The following is a 16,517-nucleotide window of genomic DNA, read 5'->3' as shown; positions in this document are numbered from 1 at the left end:
TGAAGCTAACACTGGAAATGACAAGAGTAAGTGATGTCTGCTCTGACTGATTAACTGTCTTTCCTCGCCATATTTCATCCTCTGTGTAACCACACACTCGTGTCCACTGTATATCTACTGCATTAAAATGCAGACTGTAATGTGATCCGTTCTGGAACTGATTCTATAGAGATACTCAGTCCAGCCCAGTCTCTGTGTGCATCAGAGATAAAAGCATTTTGATAGTGAGCGTTGTCTAGAATGTGTGACACATTTGGCGTGATTTACAACAGCTGTTTTTTCTCCAATTGATTTTTTGTGTGTGTGGGTGGGGGGGGGGGGGCTGAGAGTTTGGTCTCTGTTACAGATAATAATTGTATTCAACATTTAGCAAAAATATGTTTTGCAAAGAGAATGGTGGGGTTCTGTTTTCAGAAAATGTCATCATCGTTTGGATTTTGTGAAAGAACAATGAAAAAAAACCCAACTTATTATTGTGCAAAAAAAAAAAAAAAAAAGATGTCACTGTTTTGATCATTTAAGTTTTTTGGGTGGCTGTTAAGACTTAAGATTCATTTGTCTGGTGCAAGCAATTAAGCGCAACTGTAAAACCTTCATTGTGACATCATCACAAGCTATAATAACGCTGCTTAGATTTTTATAACATTTTTCTCATAGATAAAAAAAAAAAAAAACTGTGAAAGAATGAGGAGACACAGTAGTGAACCCAGCAGCCATGGATCAGCACAGCTGGGACACAGAACCCCATAAACCCACAGGTCAGACCCACAGATTCTGACAAAGACCGTTCATTTCTCTGCCTTTGTATCCAAGTAGGCCCAACTGTCCTGCAATCCAGAGATTCAGATAACTTCACTCTGTTCAGCAAACAAATACTGCACTGTATCATTATATTTTTAGCCCATTTAATTTAAATTTGTAATTTTATTCTACTTTATATCAGCTGTTGACAATTTAGGTCATTCTTTTTTTTTTTTTATTATTATTATTTTTTTTTTTTTTTCTTTTGACATCCTTGTATCAAGTACATCCTAATCCTCTGCATCTCAAATGGACACGTCGACTGCCCAAACCTGACTGGGCAGCATGGTTCATGTGGTTGCAATTTTGTGTCAGATTGAAACTGACGTATACTACATTATGCTTTATGTATCACAGTGTTTCACGGGACCATCAAAAAAAGCGGCGCTAGGACCATGCTGCCAGCACCCAAGCCACACAACGGTGATTCACCATAGCAAGCGAAAAAAGTGATGTCCATATACCTGGGATGTCATCCCCTTAGGTCTTCAAATTATACTCTATATTTCTACACAGTAGTGTATAGGAATATTATTTAAAGCGCATATAGCGCCAGAATGACGTAACAGTGTGTTTTATAATATTACTTGTAACTGTCAAATCCGGAGGCGCGGATCAGTGATGGAGTATATCAAAATACCAAAGGTAAACAACCACAGTCTGTTTCATTTGCTGCGACTGTAGTTTTGTACACATGTTTAGACCACATCGGTACTAGTCTTACCGAGAAGTCCGCGTGAGTCCTCTTTATCAGTCTTCTCACATAGAATACATAACGTCATTTTATGCCTAGTATGCTACTATTTCAGGTCGTTAGAATGCATACGTAATCTAGATTAGCACTGGCGATTTAAAACTGATAAAACTGTATCGCACTAACAGATAGATAGCCCATAATTACATCTTCGCATTCACTTATCGCAGTTACAGCTCATTCAGCTGTGATGCTTACAGAAAGATGTTCAATAGTCAATGCAAGATATCAGTTCACGGGAGTAAAGGGCGTGGTTACAGCCTATTGAAATTTCCAGATAATTTAGTAGTCTTAAATCTTACTCCAAGCACGCAGGGACGGCTGATCTTCTCGCTTATTTACTCTTGTGTTAAATTTGTGAATGAATTATTATTAACGTGCTAGAATGACAGTCAATGTTTATATGCTTTATAAGAGGACTTATAAAGAAGCAAATCATGCTTATTCTTATGTGGAACATAGTGGATCGATAGAACAGATATTGTTCATTCTCTCTGCGAAGTATGTTTTATATATCGTTGCATAACATCTCAGGTGAGGGAATAAGAGCCGTTGCTATATTGTTATGACTAGTGATTGGTGTATTTAAGAGTTGACATGCCACTTTTCTTCTACCAAATGTTTGTGTTGTGCATCCTGAGTGCAGGCTGAGAATGTGTGCTTAGTTAACAGAGGCTCCACCAGGAAAGCTGCTGTAGGGACTCTGTACCTCACCGCTACTCACACCATATTCATAGACCAAGCATCTGAAATCAATCAAGAAACATGGGTAAGTCCTTTTTTCTATCTGAGATAAAGAAAAGTTTGCTGACTGAACTGGTTTCAGAGGAAACATATTACAAACTCGTAAACGTGTGACTTTTTTGACCATTAGGTACTCCACAGTTTAGTGGATAGTGTTGAGAGGCAGTGTGAAACTGCTACCGGCTACCCCTTGCTGATTCACTGCAAGAATTTCCAGGTCATCCAGTTCATCTTCCCACAGGAGATGGACTGCCATGAAATGCTTGTATCACTTCGACATCTTTCCAGGCCAGGTGATTGACTCAGTGTTTAAGCAAGAGCTAGGCCTATGAGGGCATGCGTACCTCAAGGCTTTGGTCTGTGTGCATCATAGCACGTGTTAAAAGTTGAAACATTATCTGAAAATTATCATAGTTTGCTCAGAGCTCAGTACCCTTGGAGCCCTTTGGTGACGTTCTCGATGTTGATGTTCTCTCTGAGCAGGCATGGGGTAAAAATGTCACCCAGCATATTTAATATTCACTTGGCTATAAATGTCAAATTAGAACCTCTCTGTTCGCATCGTTTGCATTGATGTCACAGCCTCTTTTGTCTCATTTTTGCTACCGTCTTTTCAGACCAGTTTGAGAAACTATATTGCTTCTCCTTCAACGCAAACCTTGATAAGAAAGAGAGAGAACAGACCTGGGAGTTTGTTGACCTGAGAGCTGAGTACAGACGGATGGGACTTCCCAATAAGCAATGGCATCTAACCCACATCAACCGAGAGTACAGAGTCAGTAATACAAATGGCTTTATTCACCCGTAAATGTGGTAACTTTGACTGAGATAACAAAACTTCCTTTAACATTAGCAATATCAGGAATTTTAAATGCAAATGGTTATACGCTAATCGCCAAACTTGTCAAATTATTTATTCAGAAACCAGAAAAAAGGGAGACATTAAGACAGCATCAGGTTTATTTATGTATTTGTTTGTTTGTTTGTTTGTTATGTGGCATTTTTTGTGTCCTGTTTTCAGGTGTGCGACACCTATCCCGCCGACCTGTTTGTACCAAAGTCGGCCACTCTTCCTGTCATTGTGGGGAGTTCAAAGTTCCGCAGCCGAGGTCGTTTTCCCACGTTGTCCTACTACTGCAAAGAGACCCATGTGAGCTCCGAGATGTGTCCAACACATTCCCCCTTTGGAACACTTCATCCCTCTTTTTTATGAGGCTTCAGAGAGTTTGGTTCTGTGATCCCCAGTTCACCATATCTAGCTGGCCAAGTTTTGGTGCTATTAAAAAAAAAAAAAAAAAAAAAGATGAGTCATCCAAAAACCACCACAAAATTATCCTTAAATAAATTTTGGAACAAAAAAAAAATCTGGATGGTGCTTACAAGTCTGAGCAAATGCATTTCTGTTGATAACAAATGATCTACTGTGTACAGATAAGCTGTTAGCATGGCCAGATTTATTCACACAGATATTGTGTTATATAGTACAATAGAAGACTCCCATCAAATATATGGCCCAATATAGTCATATGTCAAGAGTGACCAGGTCAAACATTTTGAGCATTCTGGAGAGTATTTCCCGGCTGGCCACTTCAGCACGGGTCGCTCTTCCAAAAGAAACTCTATTTAGACTCTGTCCAATTTTCCATCCAAAGGCCTGAGTCAGATAAAACATCAGGACCTCTTCACATGAAGCCCCGGGACCTGACCCCAAGCGGTTCGGCATTCAGATAGGTCAGACATGTTGCAGACAATCTATTTGACATGTTTTGAGTTTAGTTCGTGCCATATAGGATCAAGACGGGTTCGTGTCAGAGAATTGGCTAGAGCGCTTAGTGTGCTCAAGGTCAAATTCTCATGAAACTGGGTCCAGTGTGTGGAAAGGCCTATGTGATCTCGTGATCTCTGTGTTTTATTTATTCGCTGTGGCTGGAAATCTGGGGATGGGAGTGACATGGGGGGGGGGGTCGTTCAGTCATTCCTCATTACATAACCGCGGTCATGGATCATTAGATCGTCGATTGTGGTAGAATGTTATACATCTTCCACTGTCATCTGTTAATTTGGTTTGACAAACCACTGGTCGTTCATTTCACATACAATTTGATTCTTGTGCTTTGGAAAATGCAATGAGCGCGTAGGCTAGAACTTCATGGTTCAATGTCTTTGTCCAGCATATCATACTGAAACTTTTCATAAACCAAGGGCTAGTCCGAGAGAGACTAATAGTTTTATGACTTTGTTTTTATTTTCTTTTTTCTCTTTTTTTGGAGCTACTTTAGCTTTAATTTTTGAGCGAGTGAATCCATGTAGGAAAGATCTGCTCAACCTGTGTAACTGTAGTGTCCCGTTCCCCTGACCAGGCCGCAGTCTGCCGCAGCAGCCAGCCTCTTTCTGGCTTCAGCGCTCGCTGTCTGGAGGATGAACACATGCTGGAGGCCGTCATGAAGTCTAACCCAGGCAGCCGCTTCATGTATGTGGTTGACACGAGACCCAAAGTGAGTTCTCTGCCTACGAAGAAGATCTCTTTTCTTCAACCCTGGATACTATGTGTCTTTCTCACAGTGTAAACTTTGTGTGTGTGTGTGTGTGGGGGGGGGGGGGGGGGGGTTCTTGTCTGAATCTGAATATAGAATATTGTATTTTTAGATGAATGCAGTGGCATATCGGGCTTCTGGAAAAGGCTACGAAAACGAAGACAACTACTCCAACATCAAATTTCAGTTCTTCGGAATTGAAAATATACATGTGATGAGAAACAGCCAACAGAAATTGCTCGAAGGTATTTCATTCATCCGTAAAACCTCACCGGGCATTTTAATGTTCGTTTAATTTTTAATTTCATCATTTATCTCGTTATCCATAACATAACACACCAAACCAAATCACACTTATACCATACATAAGGCCAGCCTCTGGGCACCATGCTAACAAATGGAAAAAGAGGACACTGAAAATTGCCTGAGTCACTGGAGAAGTACATGGATTTGTTTTTCTTTTATGACCTCAGCTAAAACTTCATGACAGTTCCCCCTTCATCCTCTCTTGAGGTATTCCCATAATCCTCTTTGTTTTGAGATGGGAATACCAGGGCACAGGACCACCTAGTGCTTTCATCCACTAATAATAATAATAGTAATAGTAATAAAGGGCTTCTGCACTCAGGAGCTATATGACACCAGAGGACGGTTTCTCGGTAAAGCAGGGGGATACAGTTGAGAGGCTTTGAATCCATCTGACATTCATTGCAGAACTATTTTTGTTTCATGTAGTGGACGACTGGGGACCCTTTCCCCATTAGAGAGAAGGAGGGCGTGAGAAAAATGTGATTTAGTGTTGCAACAATAATAATAGTCTTTAGCTGTGATAACATTTTGACCCAGAAAACGCTGGGGAATCCTTCTGGTCAAATACCAACGTGGATGTCCTGGTCAGTTTCAACCTTTTTCCCCAATTCTTCCCAGGAGGATTACTTCCTAGAAATTAAATCGGACTTCAAACATTTGTGACCCCTCGTTGAATGAACCTGTTCACCTGTTCGCTGAACTCTCAGCACTGCCCCAAATAGACATGGCTCCAAAGAAATGAACCTTTGCACTGTTGTCATGATTTTAAAAGTTTAAGTAGATCTGTCGTATGGGTCCCTCGTTCCTTAGCTTTTCAGGGCTTGTGATGAGTGTTTCTGTGTTCATTTAAGAGGAGAGCAAAATAGACATTCATGTGACACAGAAAGAAATTCGTGTTGATTTTATTGCTTTGGACTAGTGAACTTGTAATGGAAGGAGTCATCAAGGTCTTGCTCCTGGACAAATAATGCATTAAATGTTTTCTTGACCCCAGAGTTCAAATACTATTTATCATCTCTGTATGTTTAAGGGAAAATAAATAAAAAGATAAATTTAACTGTCTGAAATAAAAATCTGTTTCCATTAAGACAGTTTTTGCCCTCTAATTTATACTGTGAGGGTCATTTCAGCAATAACAGAAATAAACAGTAACTCATGACGTGAGATGTGACGACTTCTCTTTCTCGTGTACATATTAGGTTAGTTTGTATGTTTGCCAAAAAAATTACATCCATCAGTACAGAATAGTTTCTCAATTAGTAAACGTCTGTTAAATGTTTCTCTAAATTCCTAACATGATGAAATAATGTGTCCTGACCCCATGACTTTTAATGTCTTTTTAATGAGTTGGTGGCTCTTTTACAGTATGCGAGCTTCGTACACCTTCCATGGGAGATTTCCTCTCTGGACTGGAATATTCTGGCTGGCTGAAGCACATCAAAGCAATCCTGGATGCCGGAATCTTCATAGCTAAGGTATGACTGGAAAACTGCCTTTGGCTGTCCGTCTTACGTGCCTGAACGGCTTAAGATGACCCTTTTCTGTCTGCCATTTGACTGTTTGTGTGTGTGTGTGTGTGTGTGTGTGTGTGTGTGTGTGTATGCAGGCTGTGGCGGAAGAAGGAGTCAGTGTGTTGGTCCACTGCTCAGATGGGTGGGACCGGACAACTCAGGTGTGCTCTGTGGCCAGTGTGCTTTTGGACCCTTACTATAGGACTCTTAAGGGACTCATGGTAAATCTGTTCAATTTAATTGTCAGCAATATGATAAAACATCTCCATAGCAATTACAATGGTGCTTGAGGTGCTACATGGTTGCGATTTGTCCGACAAAAACCATAGCGTAATTCCCTCGACTTAAGCCAAGGAGGGAAGCACATTGGGCCCAGTCAGCTATTAACATCTTCCAGCAAATACCTACTGTACACTCTGTCGACAAAGACAGTTAGGGATACCACTACAAAAGCTTGTTCTGGTGAAAACACTGATAATTGGTCACAGTTTAATATAGTTCGCTTATTACTGGTGTGTAATATGTAATTTGCATAACTCCTAGGGAAGGTCTGAATTTATCTATGAACTACCATTTTGCCATGTGTATGCCACTGCCATAGTAATAGTGATGTTTTAAAGTAAAGACCTGTAAGAAACACTGACCTACTGATGAATTGCTGATGTCTGAAGTTAATTGTAACTGGACTATGCTAAGCTCAGAACCATGGTCCTGTGATAGATCTTACATCGTCTGGCTGGAACTAGGCCAACTAAAAGCTCAGCGGGAGGTCAGCTCTCCGAGAGCAAGACCTACTTTTTTTGAAGCGATCCTGTACTTCTTTGAAAAGTAAAGCCCATCTGATGTGAGTGTAATGAGGATACCTCGAGGTATGGATTAGTTCAGTCTAGGAATCGCATTTTGGAGAATATTACATTTCCTATCTGAAAAGATGGAAAAAAAGTAGGTCATAAGCACAACTTCATGTGTAAAAATCTAACACAAAGTTATTACCTTTTCAACAATGGTTTGTAGAACCAGCATAAATTGAAGAATTCAGAATATTTGTCATTAAATAGCAAGATTTTTTTTGTGGTTTGCTTTGTGTTTAGGTCCTAATTGAGAAAGACTGGGTAGCTTTTGGACATAAGTTTTCTCACAGGTGAGAGCTTATCTTTTAATCCATTTTTTGACATATTTACTTTGATTTCACAAAAGGACTTTTTGATTAATTTACGTAGAAGACATACGTATCCAAGATATTGAATTGATCTATTGTAAGCAATAGTTATTATTCAACATTCTGTCTGTTTATGAACCTTTTAATAGCCTTTGTGTGATTTGAAGCTCTTGCAAGAATCTGCCTCAGTGGTAATGCTTTCTGCTGGACTGAACTGTTCCCCAAATTTAGATACAACCATCTGGATGGAGATCTGAAAGAGGTTTCGCCAGTCATAGACCAGTTTTTGGAGTGTGTGTGGAATCTCATGGAGCAGTTTCCATGTGCCTTTGAGTACAACGAGAACTTTCTCATCACCATCCACAATCATATCTACTCATGTCAGTATGGCAACTTCATCTGTAACAGTCAAAAAGAGAAAAGAGACATGAGGTGAGGTAATCACTCACTGTTTGGACTTACATGAGTTGCATCAAATGCACATTATAAAATTTGAATGCCTTTTTTTCTTTTGCCTGAAGTACACAATCTGTGCACTCTTTATCTGTTAAGTAAAATGTGTTTCTGCTTTATGGCACTGTGTTTAATTATACATCGGTATTTATGAATAAACACAGGATATGAGTTATTTGTCTGAGTGGACCATTTGTTTTAATACTAATCTCAGTAAGCCTTACATACTGATGCTGGATCAGTACGTTCTCTTTATGGTGGCGTAAGTTTGGAGAAGTCACGCCGTTGTCACGGTAACCTTTTGTTTCTTTGTTGTCTGAAGAATTAAGGATAGAACGCATTCCATATGGACTCATTTATTCAAGAACAAGACGGACTTCATGAACCCGCTGTTCAGACCAGACCACAACCAGACTCAGGGACTTCTGCGACCTCTTACTGCCCCCTACTGTTTCAAGTATGTTAAAGCATCAAAATAATAAATAATCTTTTCTTTTATTAAACACCATTAACAAAAAAAAAAAAACATCACTCCACCATGGAATTGTCTTTGAAAAAAAGGTCCTTCTGATAGGTGCCCTGTTTTTTCTATGTCCAGATTCTGGGTAGGTTTGTATAATCGCTTTGAGAAAGGAGTGCACCCTCGCCAGTCTGTGCTGGACTGTCTGGTGGCAGTAAGAGAGAAAACCCAGCGACTGGAGGAAGAAATGACTGACTATGGGCAGGTACATGCATTTCATTTACTGATCACATTGACTCAAATGTTCAGAAGATTCAGACTGAGTCATTGTGTAATGAATGGTCTTTATGTCTTACCACAGAAAATAGCGGGCCTGAAAAGGGAACAGCGGAAGAGCAGCTATATGAAAGGTACTTTGCTAAACGATAACCAAACTGCTTGGGGTGTTCCTACACAAATAAGCTTGGTCAACTCCACAAAGAGCTTAGATGCTGACCTGTCCACAAACAGTGAATCAGGAGTGGCTGATTTCAGCTGTCACTCCACCTCCAGTGGTGGTGAGTCCTTGCTCAGCGAAGATGGCATCAAAGATCCCGACTCAGATGAAGCTTTGTCCACCACAGCCTGAAAATGAAACTCCGGTTTAACGTCAATCAAGATGAGAGATGTAATGATGACAGGCCAAAAAAAAAGTTCATAAAGAATTTAAAAAAAAAAAAAAAGTGATTATAATTTTAGATTCACTAGTTTAAAAAAATGCCGGAATAAACAAAGAATACCGGCAGTGTTTTTTGTTGTTTTTCTTAGCTTTAAACATTGTGTTAAGGAATGTATTCAAAACTGTTTTTTTTCTTCTTCTTCATTCATCACTACTTCATCTTTTAGTAACTCTTTTTATCATGTTTGTTAAGATGTAGCCATTTCTGATACAGACATTCAGCTCATGCATTGCTACAATGACAACAGTGATACTCTGTCCTGTGATCTCTCAGAAACTATGATTGATGGGGGGGGGAATAGTACATGTTTTAACAGGAACCATAAAATTAAGTCAAGTTAGACAAGCAGTTTTTACACTGGCTGCCTGCGTTTTATGGTATTACATGGACTAACGCCCCAAGACTCATGTGAGCCTCTAAAGAGTTCTATCGAAATAGCTCCAACATCTTCTGGGATCTACCTCTGGCCTCCACTGAGTGGCCTAAAATGTCACTGAATTGCGTTGTTTTATGCAAAATCAGAGAGGATGTATGTGCAGTAGAATATCCTTTTAATCATAGTATCCTTTTAGCACATACTGTAATTCATTCAATGCATTCCTTCAGAATCTCTGTTTGTTTGTTTTTTCTTTTGTAATTTGTATGCACTTCAGATTACACACACACTCTATAAAAGTGCTTGATAAAGTTATTCGATTGTATTGAAATAACAGGAATGGAGCATGACTAAGATTTCCAAAGACAGTTAAAGGATTACTAATATTCAGAATGATTGTAATATATTTTTAAGTTCACATCTAACAAAAATGGCCCTTTCTTTGTCACCCTGGCACTGACTGTAGTCAATAGTCGATGTAAAAGCCATTGTTTATTTGTGTTATTTATTTATGTTATTTATGTTTATTTCACATATTTACAGTGTTATTATTTTCAGGCTATCATGTTCATGATAACTTGCTGGATTTGTTTGAATTAACATGCACCTAATGGATAATGCATTATATATTATCTTCAGGTGACGTATTGGACAATGAAACCTCACTGAAATAATCAAAATATTTAATAAAGGCTGAACCCACAAAATTCACTTTGTGGAGTAACAACTGACTTAGACTCTGACTCTTTATCTGCCTTGCATCTCTGTAGTATGTGTGTTATGTAAATGATAAGCATTATACTGAATAAAACATTGTTTCTTAGTGTTTCAGAAGGGTTTGGATGTCTCCGCTAACAGTGGGTATTCCAAAAAAGTATTCATAAATATAAATTAATATATTCATCAATATCAATAGGAGAGCAAGCAAAATTATGATTATAACTATCTAGTCTCTGGACTGTACACATTTTCAATAAAAAGGTTCTAGATTAACCTCTGACCTATACGAGGATAAAGTTTTTCTTTTTTTTTCTTTTGGAGGGGTGGAGTTCAGAGGTCAACACCCACAAGGTGGTGACGTCATCGGATAGCGCTGCAATGGAGTTTTAGAGATAGCAGCTGGTTGTGCACATCGGTGCAAGGCCAATAAAACTATTTAAAAGTTAGAAGCGAGGCCTTTGTCCTTTCTAAACAAGGTTAATGTGTGAAACTGAAGCTGTATAGCTTTAAGTGTAACTACCTTGTTTGAAGAAAGGTAAGTCCTAACAAGCTAGTTAGTCCAATGAAAACAGCTGGACGAAGCTAGCCAGCTAGGTTGATTAGCTACTGCTAGCTACTTTAGCCAGGTCCACAACAGTCAATTAGCATGATAGCCAGCAAGCGTCATAAACCAATAAAATACTGTGTGCTCCAGTTTGACTAGTTAGTTCTTACAAGTATAACAACCCCTTGGCAACACAAACTAACAACCATATAGGCATTGCACCTCTATACAATTATTAATGTAATGCAACTTCATCCTTACCGCAGTAAGTCTAGTCCACTGAGAACTTTAAAACAAAACATGGCTTAACGATGTGCACAGTATTACCACTAGCTAGCGACCTATCGTATCCTTTGCCTGTTGGAAAGCCTGTTAGGTTAGCTAATGCTAAGTTACTATTTGTACTTGGCCAACACTTCTGCTCGTAACTTAGCATAGCCGACGTGCTGTATACTCCGTGGTGTTGTCCGTAAGGTTTTTTTTTTTACCTGTCATGCGGTCTGTCTTTTCACGAACATGCATTTCGCTAACAGTATGATTAAGCAGTCAGCGTTGCTAACCTGGTTTGCAACCTCTACATGTGGAAATACCCCTGTTATTTGCTACAGCATGGATTGCATTGTTAGCTTTGTAGCGATTCTGGTAAGTTCCATAACTCGTTAAGTCTCATTCACTCCAAGTATCAGTGACAGTATAGTTTGGCAACCTTTTCTAGCTCATCAATATGTAAGTTAGCTAACAAGCCACTGCAACGGATTTAAGTTTCAAAACACGATCGTCAGTTGGCACGGGAGTCAGATAACGTCTTGATGAAACATTTTGTAAGGAAAGCAATAGATCTAGTTCCTAGGTAATGCTAGTGTGACGTGAACACATACACAGGGCACTGTATCGCACAAGCATGATAACATTTTTAGAAACAGTGGGAGATGTAAACGAATTTTCAAATGTATATATTCTGTGCAACACATACATTGTTCCATACTGAATTTGCTGTCATTTGGTGTGTCCACACACATAATTGACCATATACTGTTTAAAGCAGCGTTTCCTCGGCACTCAAACATGCTCACTATTGGAGGTCATCTAAACGCAAACCATTCAACGATAAATCACACTATCATTAAAATTCATTTTTATTTCGTTTTGCAACCCACAGTTCTATGGCGTCTAACAATTTGGTCGCTTGCAGTCAAACTTGCCTTATTATAGGCTGACTGAGCACCTTTAAAATGAACTTAAGTCTGCAGAATATTGCATTGCTCTATAGCAGGCCCACAGCCACGGTTACTGAATGCAGACAGGTCCAGTTAATTTGTTTGATTTGCCTGTCAATCAGCCTGCCTGGTGTACCCAGGTTCTGAGACCTTTCCTCTAAACCTGTGGAAGCCCTCTGAGACTGTAAACAGTGATATTGGGCTTTAAATTAACGTGAACTTGAACTTGCTCTGTTCATCTTTATTGTTGCAGAGAGAAAGGGAGAGAACAACCACAATTCCATGAAATTATCCCCAAGGGAGAGGTTTTGGTTTTTGTTTTTGATGCCTTACATCTAAAAGGTGGCACGATGCCCGCTGCCACTGTGGATCATAGCCAAAGAATATGTGAGGTTTGGGCAAGCAACCTGGACGAGGAGCTGAAAAGGATCCGCCAGGTGATCAAGAAATACAACTACATTGCAATGGTGAGTTCAAACTGGCCTTGTCGTATGCTGCTCACCAAATGTGTTTGGAATCAGTCAACATGCAGCATGTCAGCTTAAGGAATATCTTTTTTTTTTTTCCTTTTACATTAAACATTATTTGCATATGCAGAACCAACAACAGAATGAATATATTTCCCAAGAAATTCTTTAACCAGACATCATCACTAATTTGGCACAAACAAACCAAAAAAAAAAACAAAACATATTCAAAGGTCCAATCAATCAGTCCAGTAGTTGTGAATTGTGTGTGTGTTTAGGACACAGAGTTTCCTGGTGTAGTTGCAAGACCAATCGGAGAGTTCCGAAGCAACGCAGACTACCAGTATCAGCTACTGCGGTGTAATGTGGACTTACTTAAAATAATCCAGCTTGGCCTTACATTCATGAATGAGCAGGGGGAATACCCACCAGGGACTTCAACATGGCAATTCAACTTCAAGTTCAACCTCACGTAAGCAGGTGTCTCAGAGTCATCCGGAGTACAAATGAGAGGAAAATAAAAACACGTCCACCGTTTCAGTTTGACCTGTGTACTCGCTGAGTCATCAAAAGTTTTATCACAGCAGGTTTAATGGTATTATAATATGAATATCACAGCATTTTTATACAGGCACTCTGTGTAGCTTTTCATGATGCAGTGACTGTTGCAGAGTTTGTCTGTTGCTCTCAACATCAATAGTGGTGGTGTTGTTGTTCTGCAGAGAAGATATGTATGCTCAGGATTCCATAGAACTGCTGACAACATCCGGTATCCAGTTTAAAAAGCACGAGGAGGAGGGGATCGAGACACTGTACTTTGCCGAGCTCCTCATGACCTCCGGCGTGGTGTTGTGTGAGGGGGTCAAGTGGCTGTCATTCCATAGGTGAGCTTGCTTTACCTCCAAAAGATTTTTTTTTTTTTTTTTTTACCATGAACCACTTGTAATATCCTAGGGAATGAACCAGACCATGTCACCTCAGTGTTTCAAATCAGCCTTAGACTTTAGATTGTTCTCATTATGCTCTGAATTTCATTTGGAGCTTCTCTGCTTGTGTTTGTGTTTCTTTGTGTGTGTGTGTGTGTGTGTGTTTGTGTGTGTGTGTGTGTTTTAAATCAGTGTGTGTGTTGCTTTTTTTCCCTTTTATTTTGTAAATATATTATTTCCTTTTGTCTGTTAAAACAGTGGCTATGACTTTGGATATCTGATCAAAATTCTGTCCAACTCCAATTTGCCAGAGGAAGAAGTTGACTTCTTTGAGATTCTTCGTTTATACTTTCCTATCATCTATGATGTAAAATACCTCATGAAAAGCTGTAAAAACCTAAAGGTACAGTAAGTTCTTTTGGTCCTTGAATCACGGTGTGTTAATGTGTTATAAATTCTGATGACACATAGGCCAATCCTGTGGTATGCAGTCAGTGAATCTGTGTTCTGTAGTGGATTATCAGACCAGTCTGGTCAAGGCGACTGACAGCTGTGATGCGGTTGACAGGGTGGTCTGCAGGAGGTGGCTGAGCAGCTGGAGTTGGAAAGGATTGGACCACAGCATCAAGCAGGATCTGACTCTCTGCTCACAGGAATGGCTTTCTTCAAAATGAGGGAGGTAAGCCATGTATCTGTGTGTGTGTGTGTGTGTGTGTACTGTAAAGTCTAGGTCTGAAAATTTGGGGGGGGGGGGGGGGGGGGGGGTCTAACAGCACAGATTTGTCACTAATGCACACTTTGGTTTTGCACTGGTTTTGTTGTAGATGTTCTTTGAGGATCACATTGATGATGCAAAATACTGTGGTCATTTGTATGGACTGGGCTCTGGTTCCTCCTACGTCCAGAACGGCACCGGGAACGCTTACGAGGAAGAGGCCGGCAAGCAGCAGTCGTGACAGGAGAACACTCAAATCCCTCACTGCAAAGAGAAAGAGAATTTTGTGTGCAGGGCTTTAAAAACATGGGTTTTTACTTTTTCATAAAATCTTCAATAGGAAATTGCACTTTAAAGCTCTCATCAGACTCTTGGTTTTTATATGGAACGTTAAAATGACTTCCTCCCCTCCTTCGTTGCCTTCTCTCTGTTAACATTTCTCACTAACAACTTCATCTTTTTATAGCAAAAAAAAAAGAAAAGAAGAGAAAAAAGGAATTATTCCGGTATTTTAGGTTAGGCCCCTCCCCCCCCAACAAAACTCAGCCTTAATATTAAGCTATATTTTATGTTGTCTGTTTCTTTTTTTGTTTGTTTATGTTTTGTTTTTGTTTTTATTTATTGTATTTTTTTTTTCCTCATGTAAAGTTGAATAGTTTGTATGCTTATTCAACCAGAACGCCAGTTTTCTACATGTACTGAATCCCTGATGGTAGGAGTACTAAGTGATTTTTTTTTTTTTTTTTTTTGCCCCCCAGTCATGATTTAAGGACCCACAGACATACACACACACACACACACACACACACACACACACACACACACACACAGGTAAACACAGGCACACGTGTAGGCATCTTGCACTGATTTTACCCTTTTCTGTTGGGTGAGCACGGATTTTAGCACATTGACAGGTGACACGCGACTGCCACTATTGAAGTGAAATGAGGTAGAGCCCATTACTTGTGTCACGGGAGACTGTGATTTTCATTTTTTTTTTTAAAAGGAGAAAAAAAAAATGGAAGAAAAAAAAAAAAGTGACTCAGAGGTTTTGTAGTGTTTTAGTGTGGAAAAAAAAAAGTTCAAAGCCTTTTATTCATTTAAGAATCAATGCTTCTTAACAAACAAAGGAAAAAAAAAAAAATCTTAACCAACTCAAGTACCCAGTATCAGTGGAATTTGTTTGACTTGTAGTGCTGGTTTTTTTTCGAATGACGCACACGCAAGTGCCGTTTGTTTGTTTGTTTGTTTTGATTTTTTTGTACCGCATTGCATTAATCTTCCGTGGTAGATCTGCAGCATGTCCCGTTGATGATTGAATAAATGCTGTCTTGAGTCGTAGTCTGAGCTTTTATAAAAGACGCTAGTTGCATGGGCACAGCTTCTCTTTCATTTGATGTTAAGAGCGATAACGAAAAGATTATTTTCTCTCTCACGACTTCATAACATGTGTGCAGTAACTGTGTTTCGAAACAAAATGCAATATTAAGGCTGACTGTTTTTAGAGCGTTTGTAAATAAAGGCCTCCGATTTTTCTAACATATGACAAGCTTGTTTAAATTACATTTGTAATAGTCCACATTTGAAATTTAAAAGGGGTGTTTGGGGCACTGACATCTCAAGGAGACTGAGATTTAATAACACATCAAAGGCTTTGATATTGATGTTTAGGTTACAAAACGCTTTTTGATTAATGACAGTACTCAACTTTACTCTTTCTTTAAATAAATTTCCCATCTCTTCAAACTACAGCTTAACATAAAGAATGATTTAACATCACCCAGAAAACGGATGCCAGCTAATGTATTTGAAAATATTGAATCTTGACTTAAAACATAGGGAAACATTCAATAAAATAGTAGGGTTTTTTTATTATTTTTGTTCTGCTGCATATAACCAGACACAAATATTTATCCAAAAAGATTAATTTCATTTGTATCCTCAGTTTTTAAGACATTACTTCAAACCTGTGATACAACATATTTGTTTTAAACAAACGACATAGCCTGGTACATTAGAGAACGACTCTGCAGAAAAAAAACATTTCTCTGCAGAAAATGTAATCAGGCTGATTGTATGAAAGACTGCTTTGTAAAAGTACCTTGTGC

The 16,517-nt window shown here is 39.1% G+C and overlaps 2 protein-coding genes across 2 annotated transcripts; both read left to right on the top strand.

The window, feature by feature from the left end:
• The first annotated feature begins 1,422 nt into the window (after positions 1 to 1,422).
• mtmr7a (myotubularin related protein 7a) lies at positions 1,423 to 9,354 on the top strand. The gene is made up of 14 exons (XM_030766167.1): positions 1,423 to 1,446; positions 2,202 to 2,324; positions 2,430 to 2,592; positions 2,917 to 3,074; positions 3,321 to 3,449; positions 4,660 to 4,794; positions 4,946 to 5,078; positions 6,508 to 6,617; positions 6,749 to 6,874; positions 7,745 to 7,794; positions 8,044 to 8,244; positions 8,588 to 8,722; positions 8,864 to 8,990; positions 9,087 to 9,354. Exons 1-14 carry the CDS (start codon positions 1,423 to 1,425, stop codon positions 9,351 to 9,353), a joined length of 1,881 nt encoding a protein of 626 aa, XP_030622027.1. The 3' UTR covers position 9,354.
• A 1,649-nt stretch (positions 9,355 to 11,003) lies between these two features.
• On the top strand, positions 11,004 to 14,906 carry cnot7 (CCR4-NOT transcription complex, subunit 7). The gene is made up of 7 exons (XM_030766061.1): positions 11,004 to 11,075; positions 12,555 to 12,768; positions 13,047 to 13,240; positions 13,491 to 13,652; positions 13,953 to 14,097; positions 14,263 to 14,373; positions 14,519 to 14,906. Exons 2-7 carry the CDS (start codon positions 12,652 to 12,654, stop codon positions 14,648 to 14,650), a joined length of 861 nt encoding a protein of 286 aa, XP_030621921.1. The 5' UTR covers positions 11,004 to 11,075; positions 12,555 to 12,651; the 3' UTR covers positions 14,651 to 14,906.
• Positions 14,907 to 16,517: the final 1,611 nt, after the last annotated feature.

Source organism: Chanos chanos, chromosome 2, assembly GCF_902362185.1.
Source record: "Chanos chanos chromosome 2, fChaCha1.1, whole genome shotgun sequence".
Lineage (NCBI taxonomy): Eukaryota > Metazoa > Chordata > Actinopteri > Gonorynchiformes > Chanidae > Chanos > Chanos chanos.
This window is presented reverse-complemented; position numbering and strand designations above follow the sequence as displayed.

Excerpts from the sequence above, each read along its gene's own strand:
- mtmr7a (XM_030766167.1), top strand. The coding sequence starts at position 1,423 with ATGGAGTATATCAAAATACCAAAG. Across the intron at positions 1,447-2,201 it reads AGTATATCAAAATACCAAAG|GCTGAGAATGTGTGCTTAGT; the intron begins GTAAACAACCAC and ends TCCTGAGTGCAG. Across the intron at positions 6,875-7,744 it reads GGACTCTTAAGGGACTCATG|GTCCTAATTGAGAAAGACTG; the intron begins GTAAATCTGTTC and ends CTTTGTGTTTAG.
- cnot7 (XM_030766061.1), top strand. The coding sequence starts at position 12,652 with ATGCCCGCTGCCACTGTGGATCATAGCCAAAGAATATGTGAGGTTTGG. Across the intron at positions 13,653-13,952 it reads AAGTGGCTGTCATTCCATAG|TGGCTATGACTTTGGATATC; the intron begins GTGAGCTTGCTT and ends CTGTTAAAACAG. Across the intron at positions 14,374-14,518 it reads CTTTCTTCAAAATGAGGGAG|ATGTTCTTTGAGGATCACAT; the intron begins GTAAGCCATGTA and ends GTTTTGTTGTAG.